The sequence below is a fragment of the Dama dama genome, chromosome 29 (assembly GCF_033118175.1).
Source record: "Dama dama isolate Ldn47 chromosome 29, ASM3311817v1, whole genome shotgun sequence".
Lineage (NCBI taxonomy): Eukaryota > Metazoa > Chordata > Mammalia > Artiodactyla > Cervidae > Dama > Dama dama.
This window is the reverse complement of record NC_083709.1, coordinates 33,854,212-33,872,620: the sequence shown is the minus strand read 5'-3', so window position 1 is coordinate 33,872,620 and position 18,409 is coordinate 33,854,212. Positions and strand designations below refer to the sequence as shown.

The following is an 18,409-nucleotide window of genomic DNA, read 5'->3' as shown; positions in this document are numbered from 1 at the left end:
CAAAGGCAGTAAGTCAGTTTTTCCATTTGTAAGTGGAGAGTACTACTAAGGATTTCACCAGAGTTAGAGAAGAAATGGCAGCTTGGGGACAGATTCTCACATACCCAGCAAGGTAATTATCTGTGGTGTCTGAGGCTAGTAGAGTCAGGTCTAGTTATTTGGCCAAAAAAGTTAGTGTATAGCTACTCTGAGTCTCCCCCAGGGTGCTGGATGAGGAGGAGAGCTTATTTTTGTCTTTACTTTTAATCTGGTCCCGTTGGAGCTGTTACGCAGTGAGTGCTAAAGTCTTTTTTAGAAATGAGCTGTTGATCTTCAGCTGCAGCATCTGTGGCTGATTAGCTCTGTTGGTCCCCCTGACAAACCTTGTTCTTTGGCATACTTGTAAACCACAGAATTTGCCTTAGCAAAGTGCGGAGACCGGGTCTCAGAGAAGAAGTCGGTCATCAGACTTTGTAGAGTGTAGATCCAAAGAATTTAGCAAAAAGCGTTTCCTCCTCTCCTTCTCATGTCTTAGTTATCTTCTGATCCTCGTCACAGAACAAACCCATGCTTATCTTACTCCTGTTTTAGGGAGGACGGTGAGCTACTTGGTGATGAAGTGAAAGTGAAGTCGCTCAGTCGTGTTTGACTCTTTGGGACCTGATGGGCTGTAGCCTACCAGACTCCTCCATGGGATTTTCCTCCCCCTCGTCCATGGGATTTTCCAGGCAAGAGTACTGGAGTGGGTTGCCATTTCCTTCATCTCATTAAATTCCCAGAGTAAGGCAGCAGGCCTAATTATTTTACAAGAAAATAATAATCATTACTGACTGAGAAAAAAATTAAAGATGTAAAATCAGGAGAAGACTCAGAAGGGGGATTTGGAACCTTCTTAATGGATCTTGGTGGTTGGCTGTCACTACTACAGCTGCAGTTACTCCTGGCTGCCACTAGTTGCCCTGTTGAAGCTCCCAAGGGTCCTTTACAGTCCCCCTCAGCAGTGGGTGCTGTTTATTACATCCATTTGATGTAGGCCTCAGTTTTCTCCTGAGGCCTAGATAGATTTTGAAACTTGGTAAGGTCAAGAAAATGGCAGATCTGGAGTTAGAACTTGGATGGTCCATTTGACCCTACTAAGATACTGCTCTGGAAGATGCAAGTGCCATTGTAGCTACTTTAAATTTATTTAGCACAGTATAGGTATTTATTATTTAGTCATTCTTTAACTTAAAACTCCTGCATTGGGACCATTTGACCTTTAGGCTAGTCATAGTAGTGGATATGGGACAAAAAGTTTTGGAATTTTTTTTTTTTGGCTGAACCTTGCAGCATGTGGGATCTTGGTTCCCAGACCAAGGGTTGACAGAATTTAGGTCCCCTGCAGTGGAAGTGCAGTTTTAACTACTGGACCGCCAGGGAAGTCGTTTAAAGTAGTTTTTTTGCCATTGTTGTTGTTTATTATAAAAGTAACAACATGATCATAGTTAAAAAAAATATGCAAGTTATAAAGTGAAAAATACCCTTTCTTCTGTATCTTTTGAGACATATTATAAGCATGTAAAAAACACATGTATTTGTGTAAACATAGAAAATACATGTGCAACATGTATATACACAGTGTTAGTCACTCGGTTGTGTCTGACTCTCTGCAGTCCCATGGACTGTAGCCTGCCAGCTTTGTCTGTCCATGGAATTCTCCAGGCAAGGATACTGGAGTGGGTAGCCATTTCCTTCTTCAGGTTCTTCCTGACCCAGGGATCGAACCTAGGCCTCCTACAGTGCAGGCCAGTCTCTTTCCTGTCTGAGCCACCGGGGAGGCCTGTGTATATACACACCACAACCAAAGTTTTTTCCAGCCCAGTTGAGATCACACTATAGAAACTCTTCTACACCTTGGTTTTTTCACTTGATTTGTCTTGCAGATAATCCCATATTGGATTGTATAGAATTATTTTCTTCTTTGCAGTGTCTATATGGTATTCCCTTTAATGGATTGACCAGTCAATTTATTATTGATGGACATTTAGGGCAGTTCCTGTTTATTGTTTTCATTTTGGTTTCCGAACAATTATGCAATGAATGTCCTCAAGTAGGCATCTGGATGTACTTCTCCAAGTACTAGTTCTAGATAGGAAATGCTGTGTCGAGGGCAATATTTACTTTGAAGACTAGTGATTGTTGCTTAATGGTCCAGCAGAGAAAGTACTCTGATCTGTGTTCTCACTGGCAATGTTTGGGAGTATAGAGCATTTTGCTTTTGGTGCCCATATATCTCCATTGCCTTAAATCTTGTCATCATCCTTTGCGTCAGCCAAGCCCAAATATCTCTTCCAAGAACATATCATGCCCTTCCACAGCCTTTTGCCTGTGCACATTTTGTACTGTTTCTTTTAAATACACATTTTATTGAATTAAGTTCCTTTTTATGTTTTAAGTTTTAAGGCCTGGTCACAGTCAGAGAAAGATCCAAGACCTAGCATCTTTGGAGGAAAGTGGGGTCTGTGTTTTAATCACTTAACTTGGCCTTTGGGAATTCTGTTGGGGACCCAGGGGGACAGAAGGAAATGAACTGGTGCTGAAAAAAAGTCTTGAAGAAAAATACGTGCCTAAAATCAGCCCATGGTTTGTCACCTCCCCTACTCAGCTCTGCCCCCATCATCAAGATAAGTGGAATTCCCTTTATATGCCAAAGCTCACAGCCCACTCTCTGTAGGGCAGAATTGTGTGTCAGTCAATCTATCAGTCTCTCTGTCTATCCATTTAGCCATCCACTTGCTGGGCAACTGTGTGCCTATCACAGAGACCAGACCCGCAAATAGTCACCTGGGTGGTGAGGACCATAGAAGAGATATATATATATATATACGCAAGTGGCTGAGGTGTTGTTTGTGGGATTCCCTCATAGCTCAGCGGGTAAAGAATCTGCCTGCAATGCAGGAGACCCCAGTTCAAGGTGTTGTTAATCCTCTGCTCGGGTGGTATACTGTGGGAGGTGGGTGGACTTTGCAGGGAGGCCTCTGAGCTGGGTGACCAACTTGTTCTGGTTTGCCTGGAATTTTCCCGTTTTTAAAACTGAAAGTCCCATGTCCTGGGAAGCCCTCCTCAGCGCCAGGCATGCTAGGACAGTTGGTCATCCCAGAGGCAGGAAGAAAGCCATGGATGGATCATTAGGAACCTGCATTCGATTAAGATACATAGTCTCCTCAGCCACGGTAATGTCTGTTAGCTATTTATGAACTTGTTGCTTAGAAGAATTTACAGCCTGTTGCTTTGTCAGTGTTTGCCCTCTGTCCGGGAAAATACACAGTCGCATGCGTCAGGATGAGATTGCAGTGTGTTCCTGAGATTATTTTGGTGCAAATGTCACAGAATGAGGAACTCCCTAAGGAAATAATAAATTTTTAAATTGTGGTTTCCTTTTAATTAAACAAAATCTGTTAGGCAGGCACTGAACAAACTAATTCTCCAAAGGATAATCCAACAATGGGCTTTAAAAAATACCCCTTGGCTGAACTATTCAACTTCAGTGAGCTACATAACTCTGAGGGGAAGTTTCGTTTTCTCAGTAGAGATGGAGCCATTGAATCTTTTTAACCACGACTCATTTGCTTTCCCATATTTCTTTCGGAGTTCCTTCCTCTTTTTGTCTTGGGGAGCATCTCCCTCTAATTTGGGCTTTTCCTTTGCATAGATTGATGTCTTTTTTCTTTTAATTTTTCCTGTGCAACATGTAGGATCTTAGTTCCCTGACCGGGATGGAACCTATGTCCCCTGCAAGGGAAGGGTGAAGTCTTTACCACTGGACTGCCAAGGAAGTCCCCATAGATTTATGTCCTAAAAAGGCATGGTGGAGGCCAGCAAGTATTGGTAGATGGGTTGTACAGAAGCAATAATGAGATTTCAGGGTTATTTGGAACTATCTGTTAAATAGTGTTTCTAAATTGAACTCTCTAATATGGGCATTTAAAATACTGGAGGTATCATAATTTCACTGGAGGTGTATTAAACTACCTCATGTTTTTGTGAATCGTGTGTAAATTTAAAAGTCATTATTGTGTACAATGCTAGTGGTAACATAGATTGAAAAAGCCTTTTAAGGGACAGCTTGGCCATAGATGGTTGTACGTGGCTGAAGCAAAGGAGACTGAGAGGATTTGAGGCAATAAACATATCCAGTTGGCTCTCCATGTCCATAGTTCTGTATCTGTGGATTCAACCCAGTGTAGATTGAAAATATTTGGAAAAAAAAATTCCAGAGAGTTCCAGAAAGCAAAACTTGAATTGCTGTATGTGTGTGTGTTAGTTGCTCAGTCACGTCTGACTCTTCGATCCCATGGACTTTAGCCCACCAGGCTCCCCTGTCCACGGAATTCTCCAGGCAAGAATACTGGAGTGGGTTGCCGTTCCCTTCTCCATGGGATCTTCCCGACCCAGGGATCGAACCCAGGTCTCCTGCATTGCAGGAAGATACTTTACTGTCTGAATCACCAGGGAAGCTTGAATTGTTGTATACCTGCAACTATTTACATAGCATTTACATTGTATCAGGTATTATAAATAATCTAGAGATGATCTGAAGCATGGGTTCCCAACCCTGGGCTGCAGACTAGTATGTATTAGGAACTGGGCAGCAGAAGGTGAGCAATGGGCGAGTAAGTGAAGCTGCATCTGTATTTACAGCCGCTACCCATTGGTGCTCAAATCATCCTGAACCACCCCTCCCCCCGTCTGTGGAAAAATTGTTTTCCCATTGTAAAGTGTAAATTTATACTTTACGATCAGTATAAAGTATACAGGAGGATGTGTGTAGGTTATATGCATACTGCATATATAATGCTATTTTATATAAGAGATTTGAGCATCCAACAAAGTCTGGTATCCAAGGGGCTCCTGAAACCAATCCCCCATGGATATAGAGGGATGACTGTACTGGGGTAACAAGCTGTGTTAGTTACCCAGCGTTGTTGCTGCTGCTGCCAAGTCACTTCAGTCGTGTCCGACTCTGTGCGACCCCATAGACGGCAGCCCGCCAGGCTCCCCTATCCCTGGGATTCTCCAGGCAAGAACACTGGAGTGGGTTGCCGTTTCCTTCTCCAATGCGTGAAAGTGAAAAGTGAAAGTGAGGTCGCTCAGTCGTGTCCGACTCTTCGCTACCCCATGGACCGCAGCCTACCAGGCTCCTCCATCCATGGGATTTTCCAGGCAAGAGTACTGGAGTGGGCTGCCATTGCCTTCTCCCCCCAGCATTGTTGGGTGGGGCTATAAATCAGTGTGCTTCTCACCATTAGTGGAATGGCTCAATACAGTGTTGCCTTCTGCAGTACCCTCAGCAGGTGTGATAAATCTCTGTGACTTAAGACAAAAAGGTTAGCAGGGTGTATTGCTGAATGAGAAAAGGAAGTTGCCGAAATATAATGTTGCAATATGTGATACATATGTATTTAAATAAATGCAAAGAAATTGAGGATTATGAATCTGAGAAGAGTGGGTATCTCTAGGGAGGAGGATAGCAAGGCAGACTTTAGCTTTGCAATATATTCTTTTTCTTACACGGAGAACATGTACATGAGAGGAGAAAGTTATCTATAGTATCACAATCCCATTTTTCTCCTCCTTCCCATTTCACCTTTAATTCCTTCTACCTCTATGTTTAACAAAACAGAGAGCAATGTTTAAATCACCTAAAGGTCATAGGTGCACAATGTGTGATGCAATTCAGAATTTTCAGATGCCAATCGAAGCATGAAGCCAAGGTGGTCAGAATGTGGTTGAATGGATTGGAGGTGAAAAAAGTCAGCTTTGGGCAGTGGAAAGAGTGGTTGGATGCTGGCCCCACCTCTGTGGGTGACTGCCTCTCTGAACTTGGCTAGCCTGGGAGCCTTTCCAGGCCATTACTTAACATCCCCTTATAAAACATTTAACATCTCTCACGTGCATGCTCAATTGTGTCCGACTGTTAAGGTCTCTCATTTTAACTCTTAAAGACCTGATTTTTTTCCTTTGCTTTCTTCTTTTTTCCTAAGATTTTGGGTTCTTTAAATAACTCCATGGAAAGTTAAAGGCTGTGATATTACACAGAGCCTTGTCCTGCATCCCTCCTTATCTGCTTTTTAGTAAATAAGTGAGAGTTGGCTATATTCCCAAGTGTGGACACTGCATACTGCCTGGGACTGCTGTGGTCGTTTATCCAGACTCTCACCCAGGGTTGCCAGTAGCTCCAAGAGGGGAAAGAGAAAAAGGTCCCCATCAGAATGGGCCAACTAGAGCAAGGCACCCCCTTCTCCGGAAGGATGCAGCCCCATGAGGGATTTGTCTTGAACTTTAACCAAAGCCAGCAGCCTTGTTCCTATCCCACCCCAACAAAAGATCTTGCTCTTTATCTCTCTCCACTCTATCCTTCTCCCCTTTCTAAAGACTGTCATTCCCATCCCCTCTTGTTCCCAGATGGTGACAGAGGCGTCCATTGGTTACTGAGGTTGCCAGTGTCTTCCCGCACTTTGCCTCCAGCTCTGGGGTTTGCTGATGCGTTTTGTTTAACTGTGCCTCAGTGTGACTTCCCAGGTCTGGAAAAGTCTTTCTACCCTGTCTCCTTTCATTCAGTTTGGGCACCCACCCTCTTGGTTCCTTTGAGACCTGCTCTGTCTTGTCTAATATGGGTGACCAGTCTTTCCTTTCGAAAGCCCCCATGCTCTTGGCTTTCCAGCCTTCATCTACTCCATCTTCCTATCTCTGAAAGGCTTTAGTCTTTTTTGACCCCTCCGTCACCCCTTCCTCACTGGTGTTGCGCATTTAGACATTTACGCATTTGCGCATGTTGCGCATTTAGACATTGTTTAAACATTCTGCACATCTCCTCTCCTCTGCCTGCCCAGTCCTTCCCAAGGAGCTCCTTACTCCTCAGTGAGAGGTAAAACTTTAAAAGAAGCTGATTATCCCTACCACTTCATACCTTCTGGGGTGGCCTTATTAAACAAATGAAGCAAATAAAAACCTCAGAAAATAACAAGTGTTGGCAAGGATGTGGAAAAATTAGGACCCTTGGACCTTGCTGGTAGCAGTGTAAATGGTTCAGCCATTGTGGAGAATTGTCTTGTGGTTTGTAAGTTAAACAAACACACAATTACCATATGATCCAGTGATGTTAGCTTGGGGGGATATAAATCAGAGAATGGAAAACAAATACTGAAAACCTTGGACATGACTATTCATAGCAGCGTTGTTCACTGTTAGAGTAAGGACATTGGGTAAACAAAATGTGGTATCCATACAGTGAAATATGACTCATGAAAAGAAAGTATTGATACGTGCTACAATGTGGGTGAACCTCCAAAACTGTGTGCTGAGTGAAAGAAGTCAGACACAAAAGGTCACTTATTGCATGATTACACTTTTATGAAATATTCAGAATAAGTAAATTTGTGGAGACAGAAAACAGATTAGTGGTTGTCAGGGACTGGGGAAAGGGAGAAGGGGAACTGACGGCTTCATGGATGTGAGGTTTCTTTTTGGAGTGATGGAAACATTTCAGAACTGGATAGAGGTGATGATTGCATATTACACTTGTATTAACTGCTGCTGAACTGTACACTCCTAAAATGATTAGTTTTATTATGTGAATTTTACCTCAGTTTTTAAAAATCTGAGAAAAAAAAAGAATTGGCCATGACCCCCTAGTTAAAAAAAAGATAGTCAAAAAGAGATTTTAAAAAATTAGAGGTGAGATTCTAGAGTTAGGTTGTCCAGTCTGGTTTTTTAAAAAAATCCAGGTGACCTGTGAAAAGATAATAGACTCAAATCCAGTCTGAAAGATAATATGATGCCATTTTAAAGCTACAAATTTGATCTTTACCTAAAAGTAGCTTTGGCTTAGGTTGAGAAAACTGACGAGGGGGAAATGAGGAAGGCACTCGTGCCTTCACGTGGGCCCAGGACCTGGCTGGCAGAAAATTATGGGGGTGCATTAGAGAAGGAAATGGCAACCCACTCCAGCGTTCTTGCCTGGAGAATCCCAGGGACGGTGGAGCCTGGTGGACTGCCGTCTATGGGGTCACACAGAGTCGGACACGACTGAAGCGACTTAGCAGCAGCAGAACAAGTCTGGTCCTTTTCATTCTTCATGAAACTATTCTTTTTAAAAATTTTGCCATTATTTAGTGCAGGCCTTATCTTTAAAGATGATTATTCAGGTAAATTAGGATGCTTCATAACTGGGCAGAAAAAGAGTTGTTGATTCTTCACATCAAGAGAGGACTCTGGGCAGCTTTCAGATGGCAGTGTTTTCGTGTGTGTGTGTGTGTGTGTGTGTTTGTGTGTGTGTGTACGTACATGCTCAGTTGTGTCTGACTCTTTGCGACCCCACGGACTGTGACCTGCCAGGTTCCTCTGTCCATGGGATTTCCCAGACAAGAATACTGGAGTGGGTTGCCATGCCCTCCTCCAGAGCATCCTCCTGATCCAGGGATCAAACCCAAGTCTCTTACATCTCTTGCATTGGCAGGCAGGTTCTTTACCACTAGCGCCACCTGGGAAGGCCCAGTCTTTTCATAGCTGCTCCTAGGATCACAGAGGCAGGAAGTATCCCCCTAAAATGGTTACTAAAGAAGTTGTAAGTTTCCCTAGTTGTGAATTTTTTTTCTTGTTAAAGAAAGATGTGTGGCCGCATTCATCTCCATTTACAAAGGACATACTGGGAACAAGCTGCTTTACTTTTTGCCCTTTTACTTAATATTCATCTTTCCGTTTTTCATCCCCGCTACCCCCCCAGATCAGCAACGTCTTGTTTTTCATTTTACCGCCCATCTGCATGTGCTTGTTTCGACAGTATGCAACGTGCTTCAACAGTGGCATCTACTTAATTTGGACTCTCTTAGTTGTAGTGGGTAAGTGGATTCGTTTGTGAGCATGGGCTGAAAGGGAGGAAGTGGAACTTCGCAGACTCCCTGACCCCTTTGTAAACCAAAGTCACTCTGACGTCTTAACAAACTTTTCTGTTGTTTCCTGGACTCCAGAAGGAGGACTCTTTTGAATATGGGCTTGATAACAAGGTTGACCATAATTATCCCTTAATTGCATTTGAGAGTTCATTTATATAATAGTCACTGGTGTTGTGCCAGTGCAGTTTTATGTGAACTTCTCAGGGAAGTCTTGTGAAACAATTGTATTTGGATGAAACCGTGGTTTCTAAAGGGCTGAAAAAAAAAAAAAACAACAAATTCTAGATGTTTGATCCTTTGTAATTCTGGGAAATACTTGTATAATTTTTATTTCCTTCCACAGGCAGATTAGGAATTCTTAACTGTGAGAGAATGTTGACTTTTGATTGACTTTTCCCATGAAGGCTCAGTGGATGAAGACGCACTGTCCTTGTGCAGTTATTAAAGTTCTGATATGCTGGTGTTTGGGCCCTGCTTCAAATCCTCTTTCTAGACGTGAAGTCTGTATGCCTTGATGGTGTAGGTGTCGTCCTTCCACTTCTTTCCTCAGAGAGAGAGAGTGATTTGGTAATTTCGGTAGTCGTTTAGGAAAAGGCTGTCCTTAATCGGTGTGTTGAATTTGTGACTCTGTTCTTCTCTGTGACCTTTTTTTATTGGCTGTGATTGATTCTAGGAATTGGATCCGTCTACTTCCATGCAACTCTTAGTTTCCTGGGTCAGATGCTAGATGAACTTGCAATCCTTTGGGTTCTGATGTGTGCTTTGGCCATGTGGTTCCCCAGAAGGTATCTACCGAAGATCTTTCGCAATGACAGGTAAGCTTGTACTAAATTTTTGCATTTACTACTAGGTGCGGTACCCCATTGGAGAAGGCAATGGCACCCCACTCCAGTACTCTTGCCTGGAAAATCCCATGGACGGAGGAGCCTGCTAGGCTGCAGTCCTTGCGGTCGCTAAGAGTGGGCCACGACTGAGCGACTTCACTTTCACTTTTCACTTTCATGCATTGGAGAAGGAAGTGGCAACCCACTCCAGTATTCTTGCCCGGAGAATCCCAGGGATAGGGGAGCTTGGTGGGCTGCCGTCTATGGGGTCGCACAGAGTCGGTCACGACTGAAGTGACTTAGCAGCTTAGCAGCAGCAGTACCCCATGTGACAATGTATATATTAACAAATATCACACCCTACTGAGTCTAACCTAGTGATGACCTTTGTCATATATTTAATATCCACTGATTACACTGTCAGAGAAAAAATTCTGCCAGATAAAAGAAGTAATTTTAATATACTCAGGGAAAGAATTTATCTAATGTTCATTAGGAAGATAAAGTCAATTATCTCCCTTATTGGTACTGGCAAAACTAGAAGGTTCAGTGGGGGAGAAAAGACTGAATGGTTGTTCAAAGACCTTTGATGTCCTGCTAGAACATCTTATTGGGTGTGTCCCAGCTCTATTACTTTTATATATTTGCAGTAGAATGCACACTGAGGAATTAGTTCTTGGAGCTGTAGATACTGTAGTATTCAAATTGTGTCAGTTTGCTTTTGATGAGAGCTACACACCAACACACACACATATACATACACATTCAAGCCGAAAACCCAGAATTTTAGGAAGAGATGCCTTTTAATATCCATTGTGTTGTGCTTATATGGTTATTTATCCAGTAAATAGTTCATGGACACTTACAATGAAGTTTTCTAGGCACTAGAATATAACAGTAAACAAAATGGCAAGGTCTCCACCCTAAGTGAGCTTATATTGAAGATGGAGAAATTATGAATCAATAAAAAAATAATATAATGTTAGGGTGTGAAAGTACTATGAGGAAAAATGAAGCCGGTAAGGGGGTCATGGTGACTTGGAGTGCTGACTTAGAGTTTGGTCAGGGAAGGTCCTTTCTGAGGTGCTCTTGTTAATATCTGAAGTAACAGAAGACATCATCATAAAGATGAGAAATGCTCCTAGAAACATATGACCCATACATTTTTCTGTACACACTGTTTTGTTAAAATATATACAGATAAATGAGCTTCCCAGTTGGTGCTAGTGGTAAAGAATCCGCCTGCTGTCGGTGCCAGGAGACACAGAAGATGCAGGTTTGATTTCTAGGTCAGGAAAATCCCTTGGAGGAGGAAATGGTAACCCACTCCAGTATCCTTGCCTGGAGAATACCGTGAATCAGAGGAGGCTGGTGGGCTACAGTCCATGGGGTTGCAGAGAGTCAGACACAACTGAGCATTCATGCACGCTATATGGATAAATAATCTAAAAATATGGATTCAATCAAGTAAGCTGTGTGTTCCCATGGAGGAACTATCCTGGAAAAATAAGAGTTCATTGTAGTTTTCTTGGTACCCTGAGTGGGACTGGGAGTGATACAGCCATTAGAGATGCAGGCTCTTCTCTATGGATGGAGGTGGAAGAACATTCATGAAACATGCTGGCTTCAAAAAGCACATGTAGAACTGTGTGTGTGACACCCTCATTTTAGAATGAATGAAGCCTCTTTTTGACTGTATGTCTTCAGATATGCACAAACATGTCTAGAGGGTAAGGAGCCACTACCATTGGGCTCTTCTTAGGAATGGGAATGGAGAGAGAACTTTCACTTTTACCTTTAATCTATACTGTTTTACAATTTTTTTTTTTTACAAAGTGCACGTGTTAATTTTTAATCCTAAAAAATATATTATTAAATGAGGTAGGAAGAAAACACACTTTATTCATTCATTCTTTGGCTGCACTGTGTGGCCTGCGGAACCTTAGTTCCCCGACCAGGGATTGAACCTGGGACCCTGGGACCCGGCAGTGAAAGTGCTGAGTCCTATCCACCGGACTACGAGGACATTCCCAAGAAAACATACTTTAAATGGATTAGCTGTACAGTCTTCATCCGGGGCAGCAGGATTTGAATTAAATAGTATTATCTTTAAACACCATTGAGCAAAAAGAAGTATCTTCAAGTGGAAAGGAAGCTGTTCCTGGGCTTAGATGACATGTGGTCTCCCTGGTGCGGAAACCTCCCAAATGCAGGACGTGTACTTTAGAAATCAGAGATAGCCTCGGCCAACCTGCTGTGTTTCAGTTGTGTTTCTGGTTTCCTTGTTCAGCCTCAGGAGAGATGGGGGTGATCAGAAAGCTGCCGGAGGAGGGGAAACGTGGAGGTGGATGCTGCTCGGCAGGGGCACGAGGTGGCTTGACCAGCAGGGATGTTTTGCCTCCGCCTGAGCAACGCACCCCTGACCTTTTGGCTTTTCCTGTTGTCTCCAAAGATGCCCACCAGTTACTTACTTCCATGCTTTCCAGGAGCATGTTTTCATTGTATTGAGAGCTCAGGAGCCACTTTGCTGTTAGATCTGAGTCTTCAAGCCCTGGGATCGCAGTGAGAAGCTGACAAAATGGGAATAAGGGTTTTGTTGTTTCTGGTGCTCTGGAGACTTGGGTCTGCAATTCCACTGGACAATGTTTAATGTGTTCATAATAGAGAATCTTGTTCTTTTCTTGTTTCTTGGTGGGAGCAAGAGAGGAGAAAATGGGGCAATGCTGTGGTGACAGAAACTTACCAACTTTAGTGATGAAACAGATTGTGAGGCAGGGCGGTCTGACCACGGGAGACTTCCATCGCCTGCACTCAGCTGCCTTTCTCAGGGGAAGATGTGGACCCCCTGTCTTCAGTTTGGGGAGACTCCACGGAGGCTCTGAGAACCCTCTGTGTCTGTATCCCTGGCTTTGCAGACCACCTGGGTTTGATTCCTAGATTCCCTGTTTAAAAAAAAACCAGAACGTATAACTTGTTTAGACTCTTGAGGTTTCTGTTCGCCCATCTGTAGAACTGAGTGACTAATAGTGTTCACCACAGGATTCTTGTTAGATGATCCTGCAAAGCCATTCACAGAGCACTAAGAACGTGGTGAACAGTCAGTCAGCTTTCATTCTTAACAATCGCACATGGAGATTGCTGCCCAGTATTTGAGGTATACATGCTAATTGCAGGGTAAAAATGAACGTTGATCATTTTCATGAGCAAAGGAAGAAAAGGTGAATGTCATAGGAGAGGTAGCTCACTGTAAATAAGGATTTCAGCTGTGTCTGTGGACCTTCAATTTGCCAGTGGTGTGGACAGCAAGAAGGCAAGAAGGCCAGACCGTTTAGCATGGACTTCATCTCGTGATGTGGGAACAGGCAGCGTCTCTGGTGTGGAATGGCATGCCAGACCAGAGATCTCAGGGCAACACCAGGAATTCTGCAGGCTGGGGATTGAGTGGTAAGCTGCCTGAACTTATATGATAGTAACCATTTATCTCTCCACAACCACCCCACCTTTTTTTTTTCTTTTTCTGATCTAGACTTTGCTGGAATATTTCTCAAAACCTCTAAGGGGACTTCCTTGGTGGTCCAGTGGTTAAGATTCCATACTCCCAATGCAGGGGGCACAGGTTCAATGCCTGCTTAGAGAACTAGCCCCCACATGCTACATGGTGTGACCAAAAAAAAAAAAAAAAAATTAAAAAAGCTTATTAGTAGTGATTCCAGTGTGAAATTTCTGGAGAAGAGAGGGGATTGTGTGTTGGCCAAGTGACTTTGGATCAGACAGATCTAGATTTGAGTAACAATCCACTTTTTCTTCTGCACTCTGGTACCTCATTTTGCTCATCTAGAAAGAAGAGATAGTAAAAGTATCTAGCTCAGGGGTTAGAAACATATGTGAAAATTGTATACAGTATATAGCATAGTGTCTGTTACAGAGCAAACACTCACTCGGTGCTAGCAGTTATTATGAATGGCTAATACAGGTAAGTGTTTTGAAGATAAAGAATATGCAGAATAGCAGGGGGATGTAAATAGGAATTATTGTTGTTCAGTCACCAAGTCATGTCTGACTCTTTGCAACCCCATGGACTGCAGCACGGCAGTCCTTCCTGTCCTTCACCATCTCCTGGAGTTTGCCCAAGTTCACGTCCATTGAATCAGTGATGCCATCCAACCGTCTCATCCTCTGTCACCCTCTTCTCCTTCTGCCCTCAGTCTTTTCCAGCATCAGGCTCTTTTCCAATGAGTTGATGCTTCGCATCAGGCGGCCAAAGTATTGGAGCTTCAGCTGAATAGGAATAGGAATAGTAAATAGGAATAATTGGTGGGATTTTCTAAAAAAGGCTGTATTTCATCTTGCCTAGAATGTCTGAAGAATTGTTGGGATATGCACTCAGCTGTTGCTGGTTATTAATAATTGGACATTTCTGGTTTTTTCTAATTTGACATTTCTGTTTTGGGAAAAAAGCAAACTGTTATAAGCTAATTGTATCCATTTTCTAAAAAAATTTATCCTGCTGTGGTCCTTATGATGTTTTGTCCACAAAATTTAGGGATAGCCCTCACCTTATGATCCAGTTTATTTTTTGAATCCTGAGTAGCAAGGTTGCAGGCTGGGATCTGCTTGTCCTGCTCTCCCTGCTGGGTGACTTGAGCCGTCATCTCAGACTCTCTGGGCCATATCAACTTTGTACTTAGGAAATGACAGGGGTGGACCTTCCAGGACCAAATGCTGGAATCCCATGGACATCAGAGGCTTGTCCTAAACAGGTTATGTTTTAGTTGTTGTTTAGTTGCTAAGTTGTGTCCAACTCTTTTGTAATTCCCATAGACTGTAGCCCTCCAGGCTCCTCTGTCTAAGGGATTTCCTAGGTGAGCATATTGGAATAGGTTGCCAATTCCTTCTCCAGAGAATCTTCCTGACCTAGGAATCAAACCCAGGTCTCTTACACAGAAGGTGGATTACTTACTGCTGAGCCACCAGGGAAGCCCATTTTACGTTAAAGGGGAGTTTAAAGCAGTGAATCTTGTCCAGGAATGTATCTATCCCATGCCGGCCATCTGGGGAGCTTGTGGACATGTTTTTGGTGGTCACAGTAATGGAAAGTTTTATCATCCATAAATTCCATTTCATTTCAGAAGAGTAAAATGGGCATTACCAAATGTTTGATATGAAAAAAGGGACTAAGGGCCTGACAGGGTTAAAAACCATCTCTTTAAAGGGAAGCTAATGATAACAATAGTAACAGCTTTATTATAATAATATTATGATGATGGTACTGGGTTGCTAGGTTTGGGTTTGGGGAATACAGGAAGAAGGTGTGCTACGGGTTCACCAACCTTGTGTTCAGTTTGAGCTGATCATGGGCTGCAAAGTTGAAAACAGGACCAGAGGCAACAGTTGGGGATGTTTAGAGAACACCCTGGCAGCCCCTTGCCTCCTGGGTTTTCCCAGTTCTCTCTGTCCTCAGGGTCTCTGTTGACTTCTGTTGGCTTCTGCTGGCTGCAGAACCATGCATTCACACGGTGTCTTCGTTGACTGAGCCGCCTTCCAGAGGCGCATTCCTCCACACCCTCTGGGGAGCGGTAGGGAGGTGCCTGCCCATGTTCCTCTTAGAGAAAGCATGTTTCATCAAGCTCACTGCCTTTGAAATCTTTGGCAGGACTACAGAGAGCCTTTCTGATTGCAGTATCAGCTCAGTCGGCTTTTCCCTGAATATGACATTTTCAATAATAATATTATTTAAAATAACATTTATTCTCAAATCATGGTCGTGAGAACAGAAATAATGGATTTTATTAGCACACACCATTGTATCAGGCACTGTGTTGAGCGCCTTAATGCTTATAAGAACACTGCAGGGCAGGTGCCTTGATTTTCATACAGAAAACCTGAGGCTTGGGGAGTTTTAGTGACCTGCTAAAAATCCCATGGGCTGCTAAGTGATGGAGGCAGAATGTGAACATACATGGGTCTGGTCTCACTGGACCCATGTGCCCTGACTCACTCTGTTTTTCTGTGTCTGGGTCCTAAACCATCGGACACAGAGAGGTAGTACAGTTTGAAAGTATCTGATTATGTGTTTGCTGTGGTTGTTATTTAGTTGCGTAGTTGTGTCCGACTCTTTGTAACCCCATGGACTGTAGCCCTCCAGGTTCCTTAATCCCTGGGATTTCCCAGGCAAGAATACCAGAGTGGGTGCCATTTCCTTCACCAGGGCATCTTCCCGACCCAGGAATCAAACCTGCTCTCCTGCCTTGCAGGCAGATTCTTTACCACTGAGCCACCAGGGAAGCTCATAATTACGTGTTTATCTAATCTAAATGACCAAAAAGCCTTGACGTATCATGGAACCTCAAATCCAGTGATAGAGTTACTGGGGGTCTCCAGGGGCCAGGCTCATGGTGGGGACCTGGGGCTGTGTGACGCTACTGTACTCAGGCCAAGTTGCAGACTCCTCTAGTAGCTGAAGGATGCCGGGGCCAAGGCCGGGAGAAAAACACAATTCTCCTGAGGATTTGCTGCCTGGATCCTTTCCCATGTACATATATTTCCCCGTTGGTCAAAGTTCAGGGCTACAATTCCTGTTCATTCCAGTCAGAAAGTTGGCAGCTTGATCAATGATTTCCTGAGCCTTGATGATAAGTGGTTTTCCTCTTTATGAGATACACTTGTATTTTGAAGGTTTCCATGCACTTTGGTTTCTTTCTAGTGGAATTTCATTCAAATTAGTTTCCTAACAGTGATGCTTTCCAGGGCTCCTGGCCAAAGTAAATGGTGCTAATGAGGAATAAACAGAAACTTCAGGAAAGTCATGTGCCCTTAAGATTCAGTAATGGATATGGGTCTTTGAGATCCTCTAGTCCAGACTAGATAGGAAATTTATAGATAAGGAAGCAGAGTCCCAGGGAGAGGGAAAGCAACGTGTCTAGGGTCACGTCGGCAGTTCTAGCTCTTTCTACTGAAAGCACCTTCGCTGAAGGGCTGTTATCAGTTATTTTTGATTCCAAAGGATGGTATCAATTAATTTTCTAACATTTCTCCTGTCCAAAACTTAACACAAAATTCCAGTGCATAAGAGACTGTAGATTGTCAGTCAGTACAGATATTAGGATTTTAGACTTGTGTGCTAGGCACATGGGGCATTTTTTTTTCTTTTGATCTAGGATGCTTTATGGTTTGTAAATGATCTGTTTTCCTTATAAAAGTCATACATGTTCACCTTGGAGAAGAGGGATGGGCAGACTACATCTTTGGCCACATGGGTGACTTGTGTGTTTTTTGCAGATTAAGTGTTATTGTTGCACAGTCATGCCCCTTTGCTTACTTAATGTCTACAGTGGCAGGGTTGAGTAGCTGTGGCAGAGAACCTATGACCTGCAAAACCTAAAATATTCACTATCTGACCCTTTGCAGTAAGAATTTGCCCAAACATGCTGTAAAACACCTAGGGGAAAAAATACAGAAAAGTACTGCTAAAAATAATTAAGTATTCACATCTTATCCTTAAAGGCTCAGGTTGATTATAATTTAACCGTTTTCATAGCTAAATATTTTGAAATTTTCTGATTGTTTCCTAAGGTTGAAGTCCTAAAATAACTGAGCTAGTGTGGGAGAATGGCTTGCAGGCTCCTGATACTTTGTGTGGAATGTCTTTTGAGCTTGCCCTCCCAGCATCAGTGCCTGTACTTTGCCAACATCCAGCAAACAAACACAACCCCTTTTGCTAACGGATTTGGTTTGCTTTCACCTACAAAGGGGCAGGTTCAAGGTGGTGGTCTGCGTCCTGTCTGCTGTTACGACGTGCCTGGCGTTTGTCAAGCCCGCCATCAACAACATCTCTCTGATGACCCTGGGGGTTCCCTGCATGGCGCTGCTCATTGCTGAGCTAAGGAGGTGGGTACCAGTCTTTCTCCCTGGCCCTCAGGCTGTCCTTGGGATAGGAACAAACCAGCTCTTGGCTCTTTTACTGCCTTTGAAGAGGAGTTACTCCTCCCAAAGAGTCATCCCTGACTAGTGCATTAGGATCGAGTTGGCTGGTTTGGTTCAAAATATTAATCTCATTTTCAGAAGGAAGGGAGGAGTATAATCAATGTATTCTAATGATCCAAAAACTAGCTTAGGAGGAACATCTCAGGACCTGGCAGGTGCCTAGACCAAGCTGCCTGGAGTTAACTTTGCAGAAAGGAGAATGTTGTGTTGTGTTTGTTAGTCACTAAGTCAATCCTAAGGACTATAGCCCGCCCTACGCCTCTGTCCATGGGATTTCCCCGCAAGAATACTGAAATGGGCTGCCATTTCCTTCTCCAGGGGCATCTTCCTAATCCAGGGATCGAACCCATGTTTCCTGCATTGTGGGTGGATTTTTTACCACTGAGCCACCAGGGAAACCCAAAAAAGGAGAATAGATGTGATATGAACACAAGTTCATATGTGTGACATGACAAGAGTAAGAAGAAAAGCAAAGTCCTAAAGAGGCTATTGTGTTTATACAGAGAAGGAAAAAGAAATGAATGCCTGATTACAAAGCAGCCTTGCTACTTTCCCTGAGGCTTAGTTTCTTTCTCACAACCTATCAAGTAAAGCCTTTTACTGTTTGCATAAACATTTTCTTGTGTCAGCTCTATGTGCAGAGTTCAGGTTGATACCCAGACACATTATTGAATTGGCCAAAAAGTTTGT

At 43.2% G+C, this 18,409-nt stretch overlaps 1 protein-coding gene across 2 annotated transcripts in view; it reads left to right on the top strand.

Annotated features, from left to right (window-relative positions):
• The window catches only part of ACER2 (alkaline ceramidase 2), a 33,068-nt gene that overhangs the window by 1,879 nt on the left and 12,780 nt on the right, over nt 1-18,409 (top strand). The window contains exons 2-4 of one of the 2 annotated variants that reach the window (XM_061132919.1): nt 8,801-8,858; nt 9,586-9,727; nt 17,486-17,623. In XM_061132919.1, coding sequence (XP_060988902.1) covers nt 8,801-8,858; nt 9,586-9,727; nt 17,486-17,623 — 338 coding nt within the window. Of the gene's footprint in view, nt 1-8,743; nt 8,859-9,585; nt 9,728-17,485; nt 17,624-18,409 lie in introns of both variants that reach the window. The other variant, XM_061132918.1, reaches the window with a different exon arrangement.